Raw genomic sequence first — 23,099 nt, forward strand, 5'->3', positions numbered from 1 at the left:
TTGTAATAGTTTTATTTTTTTTTAATTTATTTAATTTGTTTAAAGAGTAGCCATTTGCTATTCACCGCTTACTGAGCCATTGCTGCTTTAGACTGTTGCTTCTTTACGGCGGTAATACACTTGGCCATTGTTGGAGATGCCCTTGAAATTGCATCTGTCATAAAGTAGTCCTGTAGAACCTTCTTTTTGATGTCAACTTTTGTGTTGTCTACTGTTTTTGCCTAGAAAAAAAAACGAGTTTCATTAGAAATTGAGAATTAAATTAAAAATGTTTGTCTATAATACCGCAGCCAATTGTTCGGCAAGAGCACCGAATGCTGAGCCTTGTAGTTTTCCATGTCGGTTAAGATGTGGAGCAATGTCTTCAATGCGATTCCTTAGTTCGTCGAGAGTGTCATAGGGGAGGGGAGTTCCTAAAAGAATATTAAATATTTATAAGCTAAGCTTCAAAAAGTCTTTATGACCCATTTTCTAGTCAGCAAACTTACCAACAACTTCAGACAAAGCCCTAAGAATTTTCCAATCTTCACGAGCATAACCAGGAGGTGAAACAGCAACCAGAGTCTGTTGGGCACGTCCTTCAGTATTCACATATGTTCCTTGCTTTTCTGTGTATGCGGCTCCAGGAAGCACAGCATCGGCAATTGTTGCACCAGCATCACCATGATGTCCAATATAAACAACAAAGCAATCCTTTGGCAATTGATCACGTTTAACAACACCAGCATCGGCACCAAGCAAGAACAATACTTTGGGTTGGGCTTTGATTGCTGCATTTACACCAGGTTGGCATCCAATATCCAAAGCCCCAGCTTGTGATGCATTTGTTTGCAAAACATTGAAGGCGTTCCAGTTCTATTTAACAAAACAAAAATGTATTCTTCTTTGGTTTTATCATTATAAAAAGGTTATTTACTGGTTTGCTCAATTTCTTGGCATAGGAATGGATAGTAGCATGAATTCCAGCGCCATCGGCACGTTCCAAGAGTTCAGCACCAACAATGATAGCTGGCTTCTTAGCGGCTTCCAAAGTCTTTGAGAATGGATGAGTTCCATTGCATACTTGTGTAATCAAACTAGCATCGTCTCCCAAATGTTCATGTTTGTAAGACAAATCAACTTTGGGTCCAATCAGAGCAATATCGAGTTCATTATGGACATAACTTTTACGTAGACGAGTATTCAAGAGTGGAGCTTCATAGCGGGGATTGGTACCAACCAACAAAACTGCATCGGCTTCCTCCAAAGCTGTTCAAAATTTTCATTTTATTTACTTTTTTTCAAACTTTTTTTTCTCGAACTCACCAGCAATTGTTGAATTCAACAAATAATTCGATCTCAAATCAGTGCTGGAACCCTTAGTGCAGAAACCTTGTTCTGTGCAGAGTGTCTCTGAGCCAATACGATTGATGAGATCCTTCAATGCAACCATTGATTCAACATCAGCCAATTGGCCAACAACAGCAGCAACTGATCCCTTGGGTGCCTTTTGTAGAGCCTTGGCCACAGAAATTAAAGCGCCTTCCCATTCAACGGCTTGTAGCTCACCATTTGGCATACGAACCATTGGGGCGACCAAACGTTGACGTTTCAAACCATCACAGGCAAATCGAGACTTATCGGCTAACCATTCTTCGTTGATGTCTTCATTTTCACGGGGTAGAATTCTTAGAACCTCATTGGTACGAGTGCTTACAACAATGTTGCTGCCAATGGCATCCAAAACATCAATGCTGCTAACCTTGCGAATTTCCCAAGGACGAGCGGTGAAACTGTGGACAAAGTTAACAAATTATATTATATAAGTTATTTATTGGCTACAAGAAACATGGCTTAACTATATGTATGTTAAGAATAATCACAATGGGCCCATCAGAGGCCGCAGTGATAAGGCGAATTATTCCCACCTCTCACCCTAATCTTAATATGTTAAGAAACTTTTTCTTAAATTGGAAAACTATAATAAGTGAATGAAGAGCTTAAAGCCAAACAAGCCCCAGAGTCAATGCTCTAGTATCTGTGCAACTGATAGCACCTTATAATATCCCAACTGAATAGGAACATTTTACTCTCTACTGACTATTTCCTCATTTAGCACGCAGAGTCATCCCAAAAATATAGGATTTCCGAATGAACAACCAAAGGACGTTAGGCGGCCATTAATGAAATTGGTATCAAATGAAAGAACTATAACGTAGGAAAACCTTTTACTATGGCCTTTTTGTTATCTTGTATTTAGATTGGAAGATATTCCAATATAAGTGTTGTTAATCCTGTGTTATATGCGAAGGACAAATTGAATTATATTTTTATTTTATATATGAAATAAGATGCTATGTAATTTTGTCTAAGTCTGAAAACCTCAATCTTGAATATACGACCAATAGAACTCAAAATATAAGCTTTTTAAGCTAATCAATTCGAGATTTTCTTTGAGAGTTTTAAAACGATTCAAACTAACAAAAAATTAAAGAAAAAACTATGAAAACAATCGAAATTGTTGTATTAAAAAACCTTTATTTTAGTTTCTATTGGTTGGGTATCCAAGATAAAGATCTTCATTCTCAGGGAAAATGACATAGCATTATATTTTGCACTTAAAATACACGTTAAAGTTATAACATTGAATTAAAAAGTTTAAGTGACCTCAACTCCATATGCGTTTCGCCCAGGTATGACAGTGGGCTCATCAGTTAGATGCTGCCATTCCCTTACAAGACGGATTCAGGTTGTGATTTGTATAAGTGTCTGTATTCATGGACCACAATTTTGCGTCTTAGTAAGGGTATGACAACATCTAACTGATGAGCCCACTGTCATACCTGGGCGAAACGCATATGTAGTTGAGGTCACTTAAACTTTTTAATTGAATTATATCCGCTTAAAAATAAAAATATTTTTCATTATTTTTTTCCTTTGTTTTGTAATAACATTGAGATAATCTACATAAAGTGTTAAATGCAAAAATGCTTTTTATCCGTTTGAGAAGTACATCAGAAGGACAAAATTTCTGCACAATGTATGTAAGACTTTATTGCCTCAAAAAATAACAAATTCATCCTTGGCCGCGGAATGTCCACATTCCATATAAATTTGCCCATTCTTCTTTGAACTTCACTACTTCAAAAGCATTTAATTGGTAGATTCAATTGGCTAGTAGTCAAATGCAGAAAGATTACACTGAAAACTCCAATAGCATCGAATTAAACGACCACTGAAAAAAAATGTGCTTAAAGAAAAAAATGTATTTGAATTTTATGTTTTCATTTTGGTTTTCAAGATAACCTTGATTGAGCTTAAACGTTTTCTAAAGAAAAACGCTAAGAAAAAGTACCAAAGAATACTTTGTTTGGATGACTACATAATTTTATTGCACTAAGTTATATGAAAATTCGTCAACGTCTAAGGGCCATTTCTTATCAAGCTACAGTCAACTACATCAGCAATATTTACTACATCAATGTCCACAAAAACCAATAGTTAAGTCCCAATGAATCTTGGTTACTCAACTAAGGAACGATGTCAAAATTAATGGTGTGAGGCATACGTCCGCACGTTGACATTGTCAACTCCAGCAGCTTTATTTGACTCAAGTTTGAATATGACGTTTTTCACTTCAGCAAGGTGAAGGGGACAAAAATATTGGCATACTTCGCTAAAGTTGGTTAAAGTTTCAGAAGCGGGATGGTGCAATCAGCCTCTGGACGGTGTTTTTCCATCATCGCCAGTTTAGGGGTTGCTGAAGTGATTTCTCTAAATTCTCATCACTAATTGCGACTCTGCTACGGTGTTTCCTTGTTCGTCTTTGTAGGCTTCAGTTCTAGGTTTATAACCTTGAGATGTTCGTTTAACCTTTTGGTAAAACTTCCGAACCTTATTCCTTTTAATACATTCCTCTATTTTCTAGACTCCTTTGTCGTGTTGCCTATATGCGTTCTTTTTTGTTTGTAGATCTCATTGGCCACTGGTCCTTCTTTGCAGTGTTGCTTTGTATGATTTCTGTTTAGCTGCATGTGTTGCCGGCATTATTATCAAACCAGTGAAACCCAGCAATTCACAGGAGGCATCTGGATTCTTGGATATCATGATTTTTTAATTTTATCAATTATATTTCATGGATGGCAGTTATAGCAGGTGAAAATTATTAGACTGCACGTGGTCTTTTACAGGACCTGAAATTCTACGTGCAGGTCCAAAATTCATTGTCCTTATTTCGTTTTCCTTCTACTTCTGGCCGAACTATTACCGCGACAACACGAACCACCAACTTGGAGTGTCAGGAATAATTTCAAGAACGTGAAGAAAGTCTAGACGTTCGTTATTGGAGTTAGCTCTGAATATGTTGAAGTAGCTTATATAAGGTGTTCACCAAGTTGTTCGTCCTAACTGTTATTGTAGACCCCCCCCCTTGATGAGATTTTTTTACTTCTCCAAAAAAAAGTGCCTAAGTGAAGGGTTCATCATCATTAAATCTGCCCTGGAAATTGTTTAACTTTTTACTGGCTATTATCTGTATTGACGTTAAATCTCAACTGACCAGAACTTTAATAAAATTTTAAGTTATTGGCCTAAGCTCCTAATTTAAAGCAGTTTATAGTTCTTGACTAATCGATCAAATAATCATAGCAAATGAAGGGTCCAGGAGAGAAACGACATATGTCCACTTTTTGTCAAAAATAAACTAATGATGAGGTCTTGTAGTATTTACTGAGCACTATGTGATGGCATTCTTACTTTTATAAAACAAATTTAAGCCTTGCTGAAAAAATAAATAAATTGTGTGCTTTTAGTACTAAGTTATATGGAGAATAAAATTTTAAAATGTGTTTTTGTCGAAATGAGTTGGAATGGACTTGTGCTGTTTTTCCCCTGGAGCCTTCAAATTCTTCAACACTTTAACTTAAAAAAGTTGCCTTCCGTCTTTGAACTTTTTTATTTTATAAAATATTAAAAAAGACATACAAATATTAATATTCACTTCTTGATAAATATTAAACATCAAGCTTATCGCAAATTTTCTGTTACTACAACAAATCATTTCAAATGGGAAGTGAAAGAGGGCTATTAGTAGTTACGAAAACCACAGGTCTTCCCGTTCGCATCCTGGCACGATTGGCGTGGTAAAGTGCAATGTGCATCTCATAGAGTTAAAAGACAATATTGGTGTCAAATTAAAGGTGATATTGTCAGCTATCAAAATTCAGAGGTCTTCCGGGCGAAAGTCTGGCAGTTTTGTCATGCAGCCCGTTTTAAGGTTAGAAGCGATGAAAGTGAGTTTTTTCATAAAGTCTTGTTTTTTGGTATTTTGGTGGATGAGTTAAGGAGTTTTTCACTATAAAATAAAAATATGAGTTATTAGCATTTAAATATAAAACGATGTTTTGGAAAATGCTTGGAAGACCTCTGGTTTTCAAAAAAAGACATTATTAGCTTTAATTTGAAATTAAATTCGCCTTTTAATTCGGTAAGTTGTAAGGGGCGCAGCGTATTATTTGAGACTTTTTCGTGAATTATTCGTAGTTTTGCATATACTTTGGGTCATTGTTAATAAACTATCAAGCATTTTCCAAAACATCGTTTTATATTTAAATGCTAATAACTCATATTTTTATTTTATAGTGAAAAAACTCCTTAACTCATCCACCAAAATACGAAAAAACAAGACTTTATGAAAAAACTCACTTTCATCGCTTCTAACCTTAAAACGGGCTGCAGGACAAAACTGCCAGACTTTCGCCCGGAAGACCTCTGAATTTTGATAGCTGACAATATCACCTTTAATTTGACACCAATATTGTCTTTTAACTCTATGAGATGCACATTGCACTTTACCACGCCAATCGTGCCAGGATGCGAACGGGAAGACCTGTGGTTTTCGTAACTACTAATAGCCCTCTTTCACTTCCCATTTGAAATTTTCTTTAGCTCGATGAGTTGAGCGTTTCTGCAGTGGCCGCCCGGACTAATTCACAAATTTATAAAACCAACATTTCAAGAATGCTTCAAATAGAATAAATTTGTTTCTTTTGTTGCACATTACGTTTGTTCTGTTTACCAAAATGCGCATAACCTTTTAAAATTACAAATCAATAGTTCAAGGCCATTTCATCAGCCACATTACAACAAAAACAACATTTTTCTTGTTTTCCTTTCTAAAATCGTATTGCACTAAAAAATTTAAATAAAAAAAAACTCACCTATATGGCTTATTAGTCAACGCCCCAACTGGACACAAATCAATAACATTCCCAGACAACTCAGTCAAGAATAACTTTTCAACATAAGTTCCAATTTGCATATCATTACCACGTCCAGTTGTACCCAAATCATCAACACCAGCAATTTCCGATGCAAATCGAATGCAACGAGTGCAATGAATGCATCGAGTCATAATTGTTTTGACCAAAGGACCAATGTCTTTATCTTCAACAGCTCTAAATAAAGAAAATAATAAAATTCATCTATAAAATGGGTATACAATTTAAAGCAAACCTCTTTCCAGTATGATTAATATCAACAAATCGTGAACGATCTGAACCAAAAGCCATTGCTTGATCTTGCAAATCACATTCACCACCCTGATCACAAATTGGACAATCCAATGGATGGTTCATTAACAAGAATTCCATAACACCTTCACGAGCTTTGCGTGTGAGGTCGGAATTGGTTTTAATACGCCATCCCTTCATAACGGGCATAGCGCAAGCTGCCACCGGCTTGGGACTCTTTTCAACTTCCACCAAGCACATGCGGCAATTGCCAGCAACAGCCAAACGCTCATGATAGCAGAATCTTGGAATTTCAACACCAACCATGGCAGCAGCCTTAAAATAAGGAACAAAATAGAAATTTTTACATAATTGTCTTTTTCTAAATTGCGTATTAACTCATTTACTTGTAAAACAGTTGTACCAGGCAACACATGCACGGGGATATCATCAACAAAGACTTCAATCTTTTCGGGAGCCTTGGCTGGTGTTTGGGTGACTGCAGCGCTAGTGCGTATCGCCGCTACGGTGGCTACCCGATGAACGGGTGAGCCAGAGCCTGCAGCTAATGCTTTGACAAGCGGCGCACGAAACATTTTACTCTATAAAAAATATTAATTGTTTATATAACAAATTTAAATGATTCAAATAAATTTAAATTAGTAAATCCACTTGGTATTATTTTTTTTTCATTACATAAGCAATAATATAATGAAGAACGAAGAAGAGGACTTGATTTTCTAACCTAAATTATAGTTGTTTTGCGTTTAAATTTTAACAAGCAATGAATTACTGGTGGTAAGTGAATAGATTGAAAATATAAATTTGTTATATTATTTGATGATGGTGTATGAATTTATAAACAAATTAAGGAATTAAAGTACCTTAAAGATGGGATATAATTTACAGATACCGATGAAATCGGATTGGAAATTTTGACAACTTGCAACGAAAAATTTTATAACTAGAATGACAGATGTCAGATTTGACGTTTTTGTAGTGATGTTATGATTTAAAGGGGGAAACATAAATAAAAAAGTTGGGATAGAATTCCGGAAATGGAATTTTAGACATCAATAGGGGGGTTCACATTGACCAACTTACCGGACAGACCAGCCGCCATTTGGTCTGATCTGATGTTGTTTTGATAATGTGAACACCCATCCGACAGCCTGTCCGGTTTGCCGGATGGTTTTCAAAAAATTTTGATTTTTTGGTGGTCGGACGGACATGTTAGTCGATTAAACGACATGTCTGTCCGGCAGACAGTGATAATCCATTTCTCTAATTTTAGAGCAGAATAGGGTAAAGATACATTAAAAATAAGCTGAAAAATGGGTTTTGATAAAAATTATCTGATGAGTGTGAACGAAAAATATAAAACGGCCATCAGGTCAAATGACAATCGGTCTGTCCGGTAAGTTGGTTAATGTGAACCCCCCTAATGGAATTCAATTAAAAAGAATTTTATGATTTTAAGCCTAGTATGCAACTTAAGCGAAACGAAATTATTCCATATAAAAATAGCATAACGAATTCTTGAACGAAAAATTTCGTTTTTCAGTACGCAGCTCTAGGGAAAAATTGGAGCGTTTTCACTCATTTCTTACTTTACTTTTTATTGTCGTGTACATTTTCCTTGATTGCAAAAGCAGCGTTGACGGTTTTTTCACCTTTAGTTCATTTATTTCTTATGTTAAAAAATATATTCCGTTGTTTTTTCTTGATTTTAAATTAATTTGATTTTTTTTTTTATTTTGACAAACAAATAAGTATTTGTATCAACTTAGCGAAACACCCATCACCGATCCAAACGGGACTAGATGCATAATTTGACGTTATTTGGTCGTTAATTAGTTGTGGTAGTTTAGATTTTGTTGTTCATTGTTTTCATATATATGTTTGATGTTTCGCTAACTTGATGTCAACTTAGAAAAACACCATCTCTTGTGCCAATTTAAATTTTGTCACTCACTGTTTTCATAAAAATTAAGCGTTGTTTCGCTAACTTGACACGAATTAACCAAGTTTCGCTTAAAAAGTGGGTTAGACTTAACGGATCAAAACGTGCCTTACAGCTGAATTTGTCATTCGGGACCCTAGAATTAGTTGTACCAATAAGCACAACGCTTTGATACGCTAAGTCTAAGTCACTTTTTCAAGCGAAACTTGGTAAATTCGTCTCAAATTAGGAAAATGTCAAAAATTTTAATGAAAACAGTGAGCGACAAAATTGAAATTGGCACAACTAGTTAACGACAAATTAGCTGCAAATTTTCTCATACTCAATTTTTCAAAAAAAATCTTTTTTTTAGTGATGTTGTTTCGCTAAGTTGATATCAGGTTAGTGGAACAACACATTTTCATGGAACGACAAATTATCACAACTGATTAACGACACATTAATGGCAAATTCCGACATACTCAAATTTTCAACATCAAAATATATATGAAAAAATGAACGACAAAATCAAAAGTACCACAACTAATTAACGACTAAGTCCACTCTTCAAATAGTAAGTGAAAAATTTTTTTGGTCTTTCAAGCGCGATTTATTTTTGGGAAATAAAATAAAAAATAGTAAAAACGGCTATTATTTTGAAGTGTCACAAAATGTTTGAAAATTTTCACTTTTTGCAAAATGTGGCCGATGTAGATATGTACATATATCTTATACCAGTAACAGCATCAACGCCGGTCGTCGATCGCCTGGGCTGCCTTGAAGTGGGGTTAAGAATTTAAAATAAGATTGTAATGATGTTAATTTATATTTTGCTTTTAAAAATCCACTAAGGCCCATTTGGTGATACGATACTTAAACTTTAAGTGGAACATAAAGTCCTAAGTTACACCTAACGGTTTACACGAAATTCGACCTGCTTCATAAATCCCTCTAAGTTGAACATAACTTTAGGGGAAGATATAGTAGATCATAAGTGTTTATGTTCCACTTATGCATTTCTTCTTTTGGACAAAAGAGAGAAACCAGCTTGAAAAATTTTGAATTGGATTTAAAATGGACATAATAGTTAACTAACATTAATTTACCATTTACAAAACAAGTCATAAATATTTATGTGAAACATAAACCCTTAAGTTATACATAGCGGTTTGCACGAAAATCAAATTGTGTATTAAATTCCTCTAAGTTTAACATAACATAGGGGGAAGAAATAGTAGAACTTAAGGATTTTATGTTCTAATTAAAGTATTTTATTTACCAAAAAAGAAAAAACGCGTCTTAAAAAATTGATGTACATATGTGGTAAAAAAGGAAATAAATTATCAATTTAATATAAATTTACTCAAATTAATTAGCATCAACCATCTACAGATGGTAAAATTTACAACACACATTTTTGAAACAATGTTCACTTTTTGCTTTTATGTATATTTATCATACCTATTATTTTTTGACAAACAAAAATATTTAGAAGACAAATTCTGTCAAATGAATATTTTTTTTTATTAAATTAAACACACTTTTATTGCCACTTTCAATATTTAACACGTTTTTTCTGCAATAAAAATTGCCAAAATAATAAATTTGTTGAATTATTCCCGGTAAATTGCTCAAAAACAATTCAAATTATATGACGTTTGTGTCGTTTGACATTTTAATTTGAAATTCTCAGCGATTTCACGCATGAAAGTAAATCGTTGCTAGGTTGAACATTAATATTTTTTAGAAACTTAGAATAAACTAAGTAAAACTCAAGAGCTTTGTTCGACCTAGCAATGATTCAAATTTATGATCCGTATGAGCAAATGGGCCTTAATTTGTTTTATTTTTAAAATCAACAAGTAACACTATTAACTAAACTACTGCTGAACTCGTTTTTACTGGAAGGAAACAATTTTTAACTCCAAGTAAGTTTTTGTTGTTAGACTTTGTAATAAATATTTACAGACTAGTATCGAAACCGCACACTGCAAATAAATAAGGATTAACAATATTACTCATATCCTAAGCACTTTATTAAATTAATAAATTAAATTTTGATCACTTTCAAGTTCTCATTAATAAACCCAAAGTTGTACCTACTTCTCAAAACCTCAATAAGTCTTCCAGTTTCATAAAGAATGAATGAATGTTTCATATAAGTAGTACTTCTTTGCATTAACAAAGGTCACAGAATGGTCATTTGAGTTGAATTAAATACTCAAGAATAGAATTAAGAAATGTCTATAAAAAAAAGTTACGCATACACCACAGTGACTCTTAAATTTAATGGCTTACCAAATTAATGAAACGAATCGCCTCTTGTTGAACATTCATCGAATGTGAAAATTATAAGCTGTAGTAATTTAAGATGTGGTGGTCTTCTAAGATTTCAGTAACTACAGTTATCAGTATCTTTGGTAAAATAAGGAAGTATAGCTAGTTTTCAACAACTTACGGAAAAAAAGTCAAAAACAAAATTGCGAAAATTTGCTGAACTGGAAACTTTAAAGCCTTAAAAATGCTCCGATTACATATTTGTATAGAAATCTGCTTGTCTCTAAGCAGAAAATCGTTGATACTTACAATTTTTGTCAGTCATTTTTTTCAACCTTTCTAACCTCCAAATTTGTAAGTAATACTTTTCCGCAACTTTAGAGCCAGTACCTTAAGCGTGATGCAGGAATATTTATTTTTTATTCCGTACTCATAATATTAAAGGTTTTGAACCCATGCTGAACCAGATTTGTCCAATGGTTTTATTATTATTATTTTTGAAATTGAAAAACTATAATAAAAAAAAAAACTATTTAAAAAAAAAATAAGAGGTAGAAATAAGGACAATTCGTTTTATTTGTTTTTATTTTTTTATTTTTGCAAATATTCTTAAGTATGTATATATAATTTTGTTTTTGTTGTTTTTGCTCTACTTTGTTGATGTTTTCTTTTTCATTTTTAATTAGGTTTATACAATGTGTGTAACTTTTACTTAATTAAACTTATACAAATAATAATTGTTTTTTTTTTTTAAGTTTTTCTAAACTAATTTAATAATTTTACTATTTCTTTAATATTCCTAAATGCAAGAGTGCATATTTATACAAAATTAAACAAATAATTTAGAATATTTATAATTAATAATAAATTTATCTACAAATAATAATTTTTGTTTTGTGTTAAAAATTTCTATTATGTAGGTAATTCATTTTTTTTTCATTTTTTGTTTTGCTTTATTGCAGCTATAATAATTTACTATTTAGTATAATATATTGCTTATAATATTTTTTTTTTATATTATTTAGGTCAGATGACATAATAGGAATGTTTTGTAAGTATACCAAAAAATGTAGGTAAACATAAAATATAAATTATGTTTTTACTGCATAAGATTTGTTAAGAATTTGACTTTTATTTTATTTTTTAATGTTTGTTGTTTTATGAATGAAAATATTTACACCTTTATTCAGTTTTAAATTATATTGCTAAGCATTGCATTGTCAAAATGATAAATTTTCCTGAATATCCAAATCTAAACCCATACAGTATAAGTTTCAAACACTTTTCCAGTTGATGCAGTAAAAAGTTCATTTCTGTTCCATTCTTATTTAACTTCTTTTTATCATTTAGAAGAATCGGTGTTGTTATTTTATCCATATTTATTTTTTCTGTCATAATTTTTAAATGATCATATTTTTAAAAATTTATTTTGAATAATTAATAAATAATATGTTATACGTTGGCTGCGTTTCCTACATTGGTTAGTAACATAACCAACTACCAACCAAAGGTACGCGGCTTTTGTAAACGATTCTCAATGGGAGATTTGAGAGCTACATGTGGCGCCGCCTGTTGAATTTAAATTAAAAGTAAAGTAGTGACTGTCGAAATTGACAGTGATAAAATATGTTTAAACGTTATTTTCATCGTTGACATTCACACCACATGACACGGAACCCTTTGTAATGGTTTCTGTCGTCGTTTTTACGTCAGAGAATCAACGTCAACGCTTTGACTATATAAACATTGACCGTCTAGTCCTGTCCTTATTAACATAACACTTTCGATATATTAACTATCCTAGTGGTGATAGATCAACTTTATTTGTCTTGTTCGAGTATCGAACGAAGTTTTGGTGTTTTGTGCTAAATGTACGACTGATCATGCTAGAATGGTGTCAGTTGTCTTAGGCGGTGGCTACAACAGTGTTGTATCCAATCACGTTCCAATTTATATTTTCTAGGAGCAAATGTCAAAAAGAGGAAAATCCTCATCCCTCTTGCCTGCAACGATTGGCGATCAGAGATGGCAAAAATTGGATTTTTTTTGATTTCCTACATTTGTTACGTCTACTACATAAATGAGGTAGTTAACGTAGTTTAATGTAGTTAACGTAATTAAATGTAGCAGACGTAGCGCTAGACGTCAAAATGTAGTTTGAAATGCCAATTTTACCACCAAATTGTCAAAGTCTTATTCAAATCGAAATACATAGCTGTGATAGTGTAAATAGTCCAGTAATTTTAGGTTTTATCTGCGGAAAAATTCCTACTGGGCTCGATTTTGGTATAGACCTTCGTTACGGCGTTGTTATGAAGATGTGAAAAATCGACATTGATATCGTGTCCGCGTTAAGAGTTATAGGGGTCAAAAGGTCACAAAAACTGGTTTTTCACGATTTTCAGCAAAACGGTAAGTCTTATCAAAAAATTTTCAATGCAAGAATTGTAGACCAGATTATTATATATAAAAAGTGTCATGACACTTTTTTTCCTAAGACCCACCGTTTCTTAGGTATAACGATTCAAAAAGTTGAAGTTTAGTTGTAATCGTCATAATCCTATTCCTGAAAAAAAAACTCCTAACTGAAAAGTTCCTGAAATTTCATTATTTTTTTAGCTTGAATTTCGTTCCTCAACTGTTAAGAATATGGGGAAACCAAAAAAAAAAAATGGAAATTTTCGCCATTTTTCCGATTGGGGCCCTTCTCCCGAAACCATTTCCCTGGGAATTTTTGTTTAGAATATGTCTAAAAATATACAGGGTGTGCAATAGAGAATGGACAACCCTAAAACGGCTTATAGCTACACTTATGATTGTTCTAAAAACAGATAGAAAAAAGTTCTATCGCAACCAGTTCATAAAATATGGACTTTTTTTCGTTCAGTGTATTTTAAATTTTATCATCTTATGTTTTCGTTCACTACAACCACGAATGAATGAATTTTATTTATTTCTTTTTTTTATAATTTTCTACAATAATTGGATGAGTACATAAACACTTTAAAAATTTCATAGCTATTGCACATTTTCGTAAAAAAAATTTTGAAATCTGTTTTTTGATGCAAAATGTAAAAAAAGTATTTTATGAAAAATTTTAAACACCTGTGGTATAAAATAAATCTATAGAAACCTAGGTGGCCAACTTTCTTAAAAATATTCTGGTATAAGGAGAATATTTTTAAGAAAGTTGGCCACCTAGGTTTCTATAGATTTATTTAATACCACAGGTGTTTAAAATTTTTCATAAAATACTTTTTTTACATTTTGCATCAAAAAACAGATTTCAAAATTTTTTTTACGAAAATGTGCAATAGCTATGAAATTTTTAAAGTGTTTATGTACTCATCCAATTATTGTAGAAAATTATAAAAAAAAGAAATAAATTAAATTCATTCATTCGTGGTTGTAGTGAACGAAAACATAAGATGATAAAATTTAAAATACACTGAACGAAAAAAAGTCCATATTTTATGAACTGGTTGCGATAGAACTTTTTTCTATCTGTTTTTAGAACAATCATAAGTGTAGCTATAAGCCGTTTTAGGGTTGTCCATTCTCTATTGCACACCCTGTGTATTTTTAGACATATTCTAAACAAAAATTCCCAGGGAAATGGTTTCGGGAGAAGGGCCCCAATCGGAAAAATGGCGAAAATTTCCATTTTTTTTTTGGTTTCCCCATATTCTTAACAGTTGAGGAACGAAATTCAAGCTAAAAAAATAATGAAATTTCAGGAACTTTTCAGTTAGGAGTTTTTTTTTCAGGAATAGGATTATGACGATTACAACTAAACTTCAACTTTTTGAATCGTTATACCTAAGAAACGGTGGGTCTTAGGAAAAAAAGTGTCATGACACTTTTTATATATAATAATCTGGTCTACAATTCTTGCATTGAAAATTTTTTGATAAGACTTACCGTTTTGCTGAAAATCGTGAAAAACCAGTTTTTGTGACCTTTTGACCCCTATAACTCTTAACGCGGACACGATATCAATGTCGATTTTTCACATCTTCATAACAACGCCGTAACGAAGGTCTATACCAAAATCGAGCCCAGTAGGAATTTTTCCGCAGATTGGGTTAAAAAATGTCTAAAATTACTGGGCTAAAATTTGAATAGAATATTTGAAACCAGATGGACTTGGGGTGGTTTCTTTGAAAAGGTTTTACTTTACGAAACCAAATTCTCACGAAAACACAGCTATTTATTTTTTAATATTTTTGAAATATAACGTTTTTTATGTAGTTATTGCACGTAGCAAATGTAGGTAGTACATGAAACAAATCAAGCGAGTAGTTTATTCGATTAACTACGCGTAGTTAACCGAGTAGATTACCTGACGTAATCTACTCTGCCATCTCTGTTGGCGATTGAAAAATGAACGTGTAGCCATCACGCATAGAATAGGCGCGTCCCACCAAGAAGAGATCTCTGAGGGCTCAATGTCATTTTGGAAGAGAGGAAAATAATTTTGTGGGACAAGTTTCTCAAATGCGTCCGATTTTTTTTCAAATCCAACACTTCAACTGCCACTTCACACAACTGCAACTTTTCTTCAAATATTAAATTGTTATAAAAAATTATTTCAAAATAAGTTATTTCGTTTAGCAAGCTCAAAATAATAACATTTTCTTTAAAAAAAAACTAAAGAAAGAGAAAGAAAACTGAGAAATTGAATCCAAAAATTTTCGTCACAGAAATCTCAGAAAAAAAAAGTGAACTCTCAGCTGAGATTTTTTGTCTTATGGGGACTTTTCACTAGTCGATTTTTGCGGCGAAGCTTTTCGACCCGTGTGAACGTAAGTCGCAGGCGACTAAAGTGACAATCCCCATAGAAAGATCCTAGTCGACCGACATATCGTGCGGCTAAAATCGACTCGTGAAAAGTCAGCATTACTTGAGCGCTTAGAGATCTCCCTTGGTGAGACGCACCTATTGAAGCTTTTATAAGGTTTCTGTTAAGCTTTCTTTTACTAAATAATTCGTTTAGAGAAGGTGTAACTTACTAAATAGTTTCTTTTAAACTTCTTTATGAAGAAATTTACTTCGTTAACAGCTTCAAAATTGTTAAAAAATAATAATTTCATTAACATTTATAATAGCTTCTGTTGAATTATCTAGTTAACCCTTTCGGACCCAGCGTTACTCTCATGTAACATATTTTTAAAAATTCGTAAAAAATATTCCATTAAATATTTTTTTTAGGTTTCGATGCCTCAATTGAAAGATAATGATGCCTAGTTACTGGATTATTACAAAAATTTAGTCAAATATCATACCATTAATTTTTTTTCATCGAAAAAGGAACTGAATTTCACATTTTTTCTTTTTTTTAGCAAAACATTTTTTTTAATTTATGGTCATAATTTTGAAAAAAAGATATAAAAAAAGTAAATCCAGAAAGTGTTTTGCTTTTTGGCTTAGAAGAAGTAGCATATATTATTGTTCCATAAAAAATTATTTTCTCAGTTGTCCGACTTTTTTTGGTGGTCATAGGCAGGGCATGTTACTTACATGCAACATGAGAGTAACATATTAGTTTTGCTATTTATTATTTTGGAAAATAACTTTTTGCTATTCATATTTCTTAGTTTTGATGTTTTTGATACGATACTAAAAAAACATTTTTACTTGCGATATAGGTACTATAGGGCAAGTTTAGGATTCGTAAAAAAAATCGAACTCGAGATAACAATTTTACATGACATTACGATGATGGAGAATGCCAAAAAAGTGGGTCCGGCAATTCTGTCTGTCTGTCTGTCTGTAAGAACCTCGAGCTACAGCCTAAACTACTGAAGCGATTTTCTTTAAACTTGGTAGTTAACAGTTTTGAGTGATTCCCTAAAGGAGAAATTGAAGTTTTTTTTTTTAGGACCAAAACTAACGGTACCTGTCATATAACGGAAACAGAAAAGTTGATTTATTACAAAAACGGCTCTAACGATTTTGATTAAAATTTTTCTGCTTACTGTTACAGATAAGAACCTCCTTTGACAATAATACCGTTATTAACGGTATCTGCCATAGAACGGTTTTTTTGATTTATGAATTTCTCATAAACGACAAAACAGATTTCGACCAAATTTTTAATACAGAAACGTTTAAACAATCATTATTTAAAAAAAATAAAAATTTTTCAAAAAACACATTTTTGGATTTTTAAAAAATATTTAAAAATTTTTTTTTGAAAAATCAATTTTTTGCAAACGAGTTGGTGAAAAAATTTGAAATTTTGTTTGTATGTGTAAATTAATTATTTATTCAAAATTGCATATCAATTTTTTTTTTGAAAAATGTTAGAAAATTTTTATATATAAAAAATTATTTTTTTAAAAAACGGCTCTAACGATTTTCGAAAATTTTTTTCTAAAAATTCCTTTTTATACTAGAAATAAAATGGCATACTTAGTTTTTTGTAAAAGATTATTTAAAACGGTACCTATTTAATTATTTATAAAAACGGATTTTTTTTTTTTTTTGTACCACTAACGAAATTCCGTGAAAATATCAAATTTTAAATTTTCCCTTATTTTGTTCAATGAAAAACTTAAACATTAGAGTAACTTTTACCATAAGAGCAAGTACGTGCGACCCCAGTCGTGCAATTTATTTAATATTGATTTTCATAGCTTGGGTTCGAAAGGGTTAAGATTAAAGATACGCGCAGGTAGCTTTACATTAGTAGGGATAGATAGACTATGTGTGTCGTGCTGATCCTTTGTATACCACAATAAAAGAACGCATAGATTGGGTTTATGACTCATATCTGCAAGCAGCATGTTGTGTTTATAAGGTATGCGGCGCGTCATACAGTCGATATCCCAATTCAAATAAAGATAAGATAGTTTAAGAAATATATGTGTTAGATATAGCCATAGATCTAATGTAGTTTAAGATTTCCTATTAATAAACAGTTCATTTTTAGACACGACGATGAGCAGTCGTTTTTATTTCATAATAAATGGTGTTAAATTCTTGAACTTCTTTAACAGCTTCTCTAAAGTTGTCTAGGGGAAATTACTTCGTTAACAGCTTCTTTAAAGTTGTTTAGAAGTATTTCAAAAAAATCTAAGCAATAAAATTAGATCGTTAAAAGCTTTCTTCACGTGACGGTGAAGTATACCACAGCTATTTGTTTTTTTTTTTTTCAAAAATCTATGTTTGTGTGTTTTGTTCTTTTGATGTACCGTATTGCCCCTAAAAGTGCCCCTTCGCTGGGTATAGCTTTAAAAACGCACGACAATTCAGAAAATGTTCTTAAAAAAATATTCAAAAAAATGTATCATATTGACAAAACGTACCATTTAAAAAAACGTTGCATAAACATCTTCTTTAAAGTTTTATCACAGAGTCCTAAAACTAAACTGCAGTAGTTGTACGAAGATTTTAAAAATGTTAAGTTTTGAAAAGTGCCAATGCGTTTTTTATTTACTTCTTTTTTTATGCATTTTTGTTGTTTTCATTTGCTTCTAAAAAATTTCTACTACATTTAATATTTATTTGATGAGTGTAAATTAGGTGTAGGTACGAATATTTTTTTTTTTTTTTAAGTTTTCTTCTTTTTGCAAATATACCGCTATAGTCGAAAAATATTTAACATGTTGTGCATAATGATTTTAATAAAAATTTTAATTTTAATAAAACATACATATACAATTATTATTACCTACTATCTGCCATTTAATAGATAGATTTAAGTTTTTTTTTTTTTTGAATTATAGTAATTATTTTTTATTAATTTTTTTTTTGTTTTTCTTTTACAATTTTTACAAAATCAGTCTCAATACAAGCCATTTAAATCTTTCTTCGCCTAAAGTTAATGCGATTTATATATAATATTTTTTTTTATATCAATTTTAAATATTTCTTTCCTCCAGTTTTTTAAATTTTTTTTTCTATTTAATTTATTTTTATTTTTTTTTAGTTTTTTTTTTCTTAATTTAATTCGATGGGGTAAGCAGTAGAAAGGTTGCCGATGATTTTCTTGTTTTTGTTATTTTGTTGTGTTAATGCTTTTGGAAGGAACTGTCCTATAATTACAATGTGATTTTGGTTTTTTTTTTTTTTTTTTAGATAAATTTAATATTTTTAGTGAATGTTAATTATTATGGTGGTAAATGGGACAGTATTTATTTTTTTTTTAATTTACATTAATATCTTTGCATTAACATTTTGTTTGAACAATTTTTGTATTTGCATTAAATTACTAATATAATATTCAAAAAGTAGTCAATGTTTTACCCGTTTTGAAATTTGATGATTTTCTTTGTACACCAAAATTATGAAAGATGACTTCTACTTGATCTGACAAGGGGATCGGGGATAGTTAAAAATAAGGCAAGAAAACTCAAAGCTAAGGCCGTTATAACAAAAAATTCTTAAAATAAAATTTAAAACATGTATGACGCCTTACCTTGCGTCGGAGCTCAATAGAAATTTGATTTAAGTATGTTAAACGATTCTGGCTGATGAATCCATTCCACCTGTAACACACGGTTTGCTTGTTTGTACGTTTATTCTGAACGATTTATGAGTTTTTTTTGTATCTTTTCCAGAGAATATACCATAAGTGTAGATTTAACACACTTCTTAAGACATCATAACAATTAGTTTACAATAACTCTTCGATTTCTATGTTTGATTGAATGTCTGTACGTGACGTTCCCAATAAAATAGCAAACGTCTGCAAAAAACTACCTCTGCCGGTTATTAAATTAATTAATAAGATTAAAGTCTCATATGTGATAGCGTCTATAATGTTTCTGTAAGGCTTTCCTTTAAGAAGCAATTTGTTGATAGAAGATATAACTTCGTAAATAGTTTATTTAAGAAGCAATTTGATTCGTTTACAGCTTATTTGCAAGTACAACTCCGAAAACAGCTTCTTTAAAGTTGCTAAGAAGCAATTTGGTGAGTAAATTTTCCGTTAAAAGCTTCTGTAAAAATGTTTAGAAGTATTTAAAGAAGTCTTGAAAAAAATAAAAAATCGCTAAGTCGTGTTTAAGAATGAAGCATTAACCCAGTTCTTTTAGGAGGTGGCAAATAGTTATTTACAAAATCAATGCAATTCACATCCCCACGGGCAGAAAAGCATGAGTAGTTCTAGTAGCAAATGTACTTAACTAAGACCTCCAAGGGACGAGGCTATTGGCCAACATTTATGCGTATGTAATAGAATGAGCAGGTTCTTGGAAGTTTTTAAAAACTGGGCATATTTTTTTTATTTACAATTATCCATCGGAGAAACCTTATCGAAGCTCTACCGAAGTTAAATGTAGTCTCACTATTACTTTATAGAAGAATAAAATGTAAGTTCGACTGCAATGTTTAGTTTGGGATCAAAGGTGAAAAAACCTCAATCTGAGCCCTGAACAACGAATTGACCAAGCTATTTTAAGCAATAATTTGTATAGAATGAATGTAGTAGATCATACTCACGCTATCCCGCACGGGATCCAGGTATGGAAAAGAAAACTTATTTCGAGACTTTGGTCTGCAAATATCTGCATCCGAATGTAAGAAAAAATATGTTTGGATGCAAATAACACAGAAGCCAAAACTCCAAAAAACTTTTTGTTTTCAGTTATGAATAGAGCTTAAATAGACCTTTCTTTTCATGTTTAATTTAATGAATTTAGAGGAAATTTTTTAAAATCCATTTTTTTTTCGGCAAGGGGTTAACCTTATGAAGTTTGACCAAATAAGTATGTATAAGTTTGCGATGTTAAAACTTAAAATAAAAGTTCTCCAATTTTCTGAACTTTTCCACTGAGTAAAGCTGTATCAATGTTTGCTTCAAATGTTGAAAATATTGAATTGTTTGAAAATAGACTTTTTCCAGAATAAAATACTTTAGCGTGACAGGTTCACGCAAATATATAATTAAATATTTAAACTTTTTTTAAAATTAAAGACAAATAAGTTTAATTTCTTGTCTAAAATACTTTTAAAAGATTTAAAGTGGCCAGTGTTATTAGTTCAATTATGACACATTATTTTTTTATTTAAATATAAACATCCATTTTGTTATGTATTTATTTTTTTTTTAATTAATTTTAATTAAAAAAACATCTAACACTGAAATACTGCAACAAAAAATTATTATGCACGCAAAAGCGAAAATATTAATACGTGACTAAACGATTGTCCTCATTTTCCCAAGGTTTATTATTATTTATCTTTTTTAAATAATTTTTTTTTTTAATTTTATGTTACGTCAAAAATGTTTTTTTATAGAAATTAAAAATAAAAGAATGAAAAAAAAAGATGTAATTTGTTTTTAATAACGTGATGATGAACACATGTTTAGTAGACCATTTTTTTTTGTATAAAGTTTTTTTTATTTATTTTTATTTTGACAAAACTCAAGAAAAAAAACAATTTTTTTATTTAACTTTAGTTCAAAAATAATATAATATATTTTTTTTTTTGTAAAGTGTCACGAATTTTATGCTATTCAAGCGCAGAGATTCTTATCACATATCACGTTTAAGTTTTTTTTTTATATTGCTTATTCTATACTTTTTTATTTACAAGTTTATTTTTAATGTATGTTTCGAAGAATTTATATAAAATAATGTTTTAAGTTTTCGTGCGATGTGCTTTATTAGTTTTTAAGGTCTATGTTTTTTTTTTTCCAAAAAAAAGTGTCTATTTACACTTATGATGATTTAAAAAGTGCTCAATGATTTTTCTAGTTTATAATATTCCTACGTATACTGATAAAAAAAATCTAACACTGAGTTTTTTTTTAGGTGCACTTGTATAGAGTTTTATCGCAGATGGTTTAATACATCTGATATAGTGCAGTAAACTTATTTTTTTATTTTAGCGTTGGGCGCCATTTTTTTTTTTTTAGAATAGCTTTGTTTTCTTTGTTTTTGACTATTGAACTATTGCCAAAATTTAATGCTCACAAATTAGCTGGTAGTTAATTTATTCTTCTTTTTTTTTTTTGACAGTACTGTTATATTTTTTCGTTTATTTATGTTTTTTTTTTTTTGTTTATAGCATTAAATCAGTTTGAGTGTTTTATTATTTTATTTGCCTATGCTACATTACATACATCGTTTATATTCGCTTCAAAAAATTCAACTATCGATTGAAAAATATTGGAGAATGTGTGTGTTTTAGTTTTCTATTGGGCGCCATTTAGAATAAAATACATATAACAATTACCTATTTTTTTTGTTTTTGTTTTATAAAACAATATATTAATCACTATTAACATCATCTGCAGTAATAATACCACGATCTCTTGTTTTCCAATTACTTGGATTGAGAACATTCGAATTTGATAAACTATACGATCCGGGAGGAATTCGATTTTGACGACATAATGCCACTTTAGTTCGATTTGGTGATGTTGGTTGTAATAGAGGTGACGTAGCTTGGGGTGAATCCAAGTCGTCTGTGTTTTCCTCCGCACAACTATCCGATGGTGATACAAGACGTTCACGTGTTTTGATTGATTTTTCAAGGCGTCTTAAAAATCTATGAATAAACAGAATCATTCAAGACTCGTTGATTGATAAAAAAATAAATATAAACTTTACCTAATTTGATTTCCTATTGCCCGAAGGCGATTTATTTTACAACGTGGTTGTGATTGATTATTATCAGCGACAACAATACTTGGTGATATTCGTCTTAGCAGTGCCTAAAAAATAACCTCTTATATGACATTAAGTCATTCAAAAAACTATTACAATCTTACGTCAGCGGCATCATCCTCACTATTGCTATCGTGTTTTCTGAGTCTTTTCTCCCTGTTTGGTGAATTCAGTCCTTATAAAAAGAAAAAGTACAAAATGACGTTTTGAAATGACAAAATGAGGGATTGACAGAGTTGAAATGCGCTAAAGGTGGTCAGAATTTGAACTAAACGTCAAATAGTGACGCCATTTTTTGTGCATTAGAAACGTTATCACATTGGTCTTATTCCGCCCACTCATTTTGACATTTCTGTTGCGTTCTCACTTGCACATCATGGAAAAAAAGAGATAGCCAAAAGAGGCACATAGTTTTAAAATCTTTAGACTCATACAAATGTCAAAATTAATCGGCGGCAAAGTGAGGCCAATGTGAACACTGTCTTGGACTGACCCCTCCGATTTATTTTCACATCTCTCTGTTGATTTCTCATTTACACTTTATTGTTAGAAAGAGATGCCTCACTTCGCTATTTCTTTCTCATCATTAGCTCCAAGTTATAAAGTAAAGAAATGCACAGAACGCTGAGCCCTCAGCGACTAGCATGACAGCTGTCAAAATTGTGAAATTTGTATAGAAGTCGCCCATCGGCAACAGAATGCAGTCGCTAAGCGATTCGCTCAAAAGTTGAACATTTTTCAACTTCGTCGCGTGACGAGTTTGACGTTTTT

The 23,099-nt window shown here is 31.4% G+C and overlaps 2 protein-coding genes across 8 annotated transcripts in view; both read right to left on the reverse strand.

The window, feature by feature from the left end:
- Window positions 1-38: 38 nt before the first annotated feature.
- On the reverse strand, window positions 39-7,467 carry LOC129909949 (NADH-ubiquinone oxidoreductase 75 kDa subunit, mitochondrial). 2 transcript variants are annotated; one of them, XM_055987130.1, is made up of 9 exons: window positions 7,373-7,467; window positions 6,896-7,090; window positions 6,493-6,824; window positions 6,198-6,434; window positions 1,306-1,772; window positions 917-1,248; window positions 489-855; window positions 286-413; window positions 39-221 (listed from the first exon to the last, which is right to left on the reverse strand). In XM_055987130.1, exons 2-9 carry the CDS (start codon window positions 7,082-7,084, stop codon window positions 69-71), a joined length of 2,205 nt encoding a protein of 734 aa, XP_055843105.1. In that variant the 5' UTR covers window positions 7,085-7,090; window positions 7,373-7,467; the 3' UTR covers window positions 39-68. The 2 variants fall into 2 exon arrangements, with proteins under 2 accessions (XP_055843105.1, XP_055843104.1); XM_055987129.1 differs by lacking the exon at window positions 7,373-7,467 and adding an exon at window positions 7,234-7,349.
- A 13,657-nt stretch (window positions 7,468-21,124) lies between these two features.
- Window positions 21,125-23,099, reverse strand: part of LOC129911179 (uncharacterized) — a 290,632-nt gene continuing 288,657 nt past the window's right edge. For 4 of the 6 annotated variants that reach the window (XM_055988887.1, XM_055988891.1, XM_055988889.1 and 1 more), the window contains 3 exons: window positions 22,433-22,503; window positions 22,272-22,375; window positions 21,125-22,209 (listed from right to left, as the gene is read on the reverse strand). In XM_055988887.1, the coding sequence (XP_055844862.1) occupies window positions 21,930-22,209; window positions 22,272-22,375; window positions 22,433-22,503 (455 nt within the window). In that variant the 3' untranslated portion in view covers window positions 21,125-21,929. The remainder of the gene's footprint in view (window positions 22,210-22,271; window positions 22,376-22,432; window positions 22,504-23,099) is intronic. The other 2 variants (XM_055988892.1, XM_055988888.1) reach the window with 1 other exon arrangement.

This window comes from Episyrphus balteatus, chromosome 2 (genome assembly GCF_945859705.1).
Source record: "Episyrphus balteatus chromosome 2, idEpiBalt1.1, whole genome shotgun sequence".
Taxonomy (NCBI): domain Eukaryota; kingdom Metazoa; phylum Arthropoda; class Insecta; order Diptera; family Syrphidae; genus Episyrphus; species Episyrphus balteatus.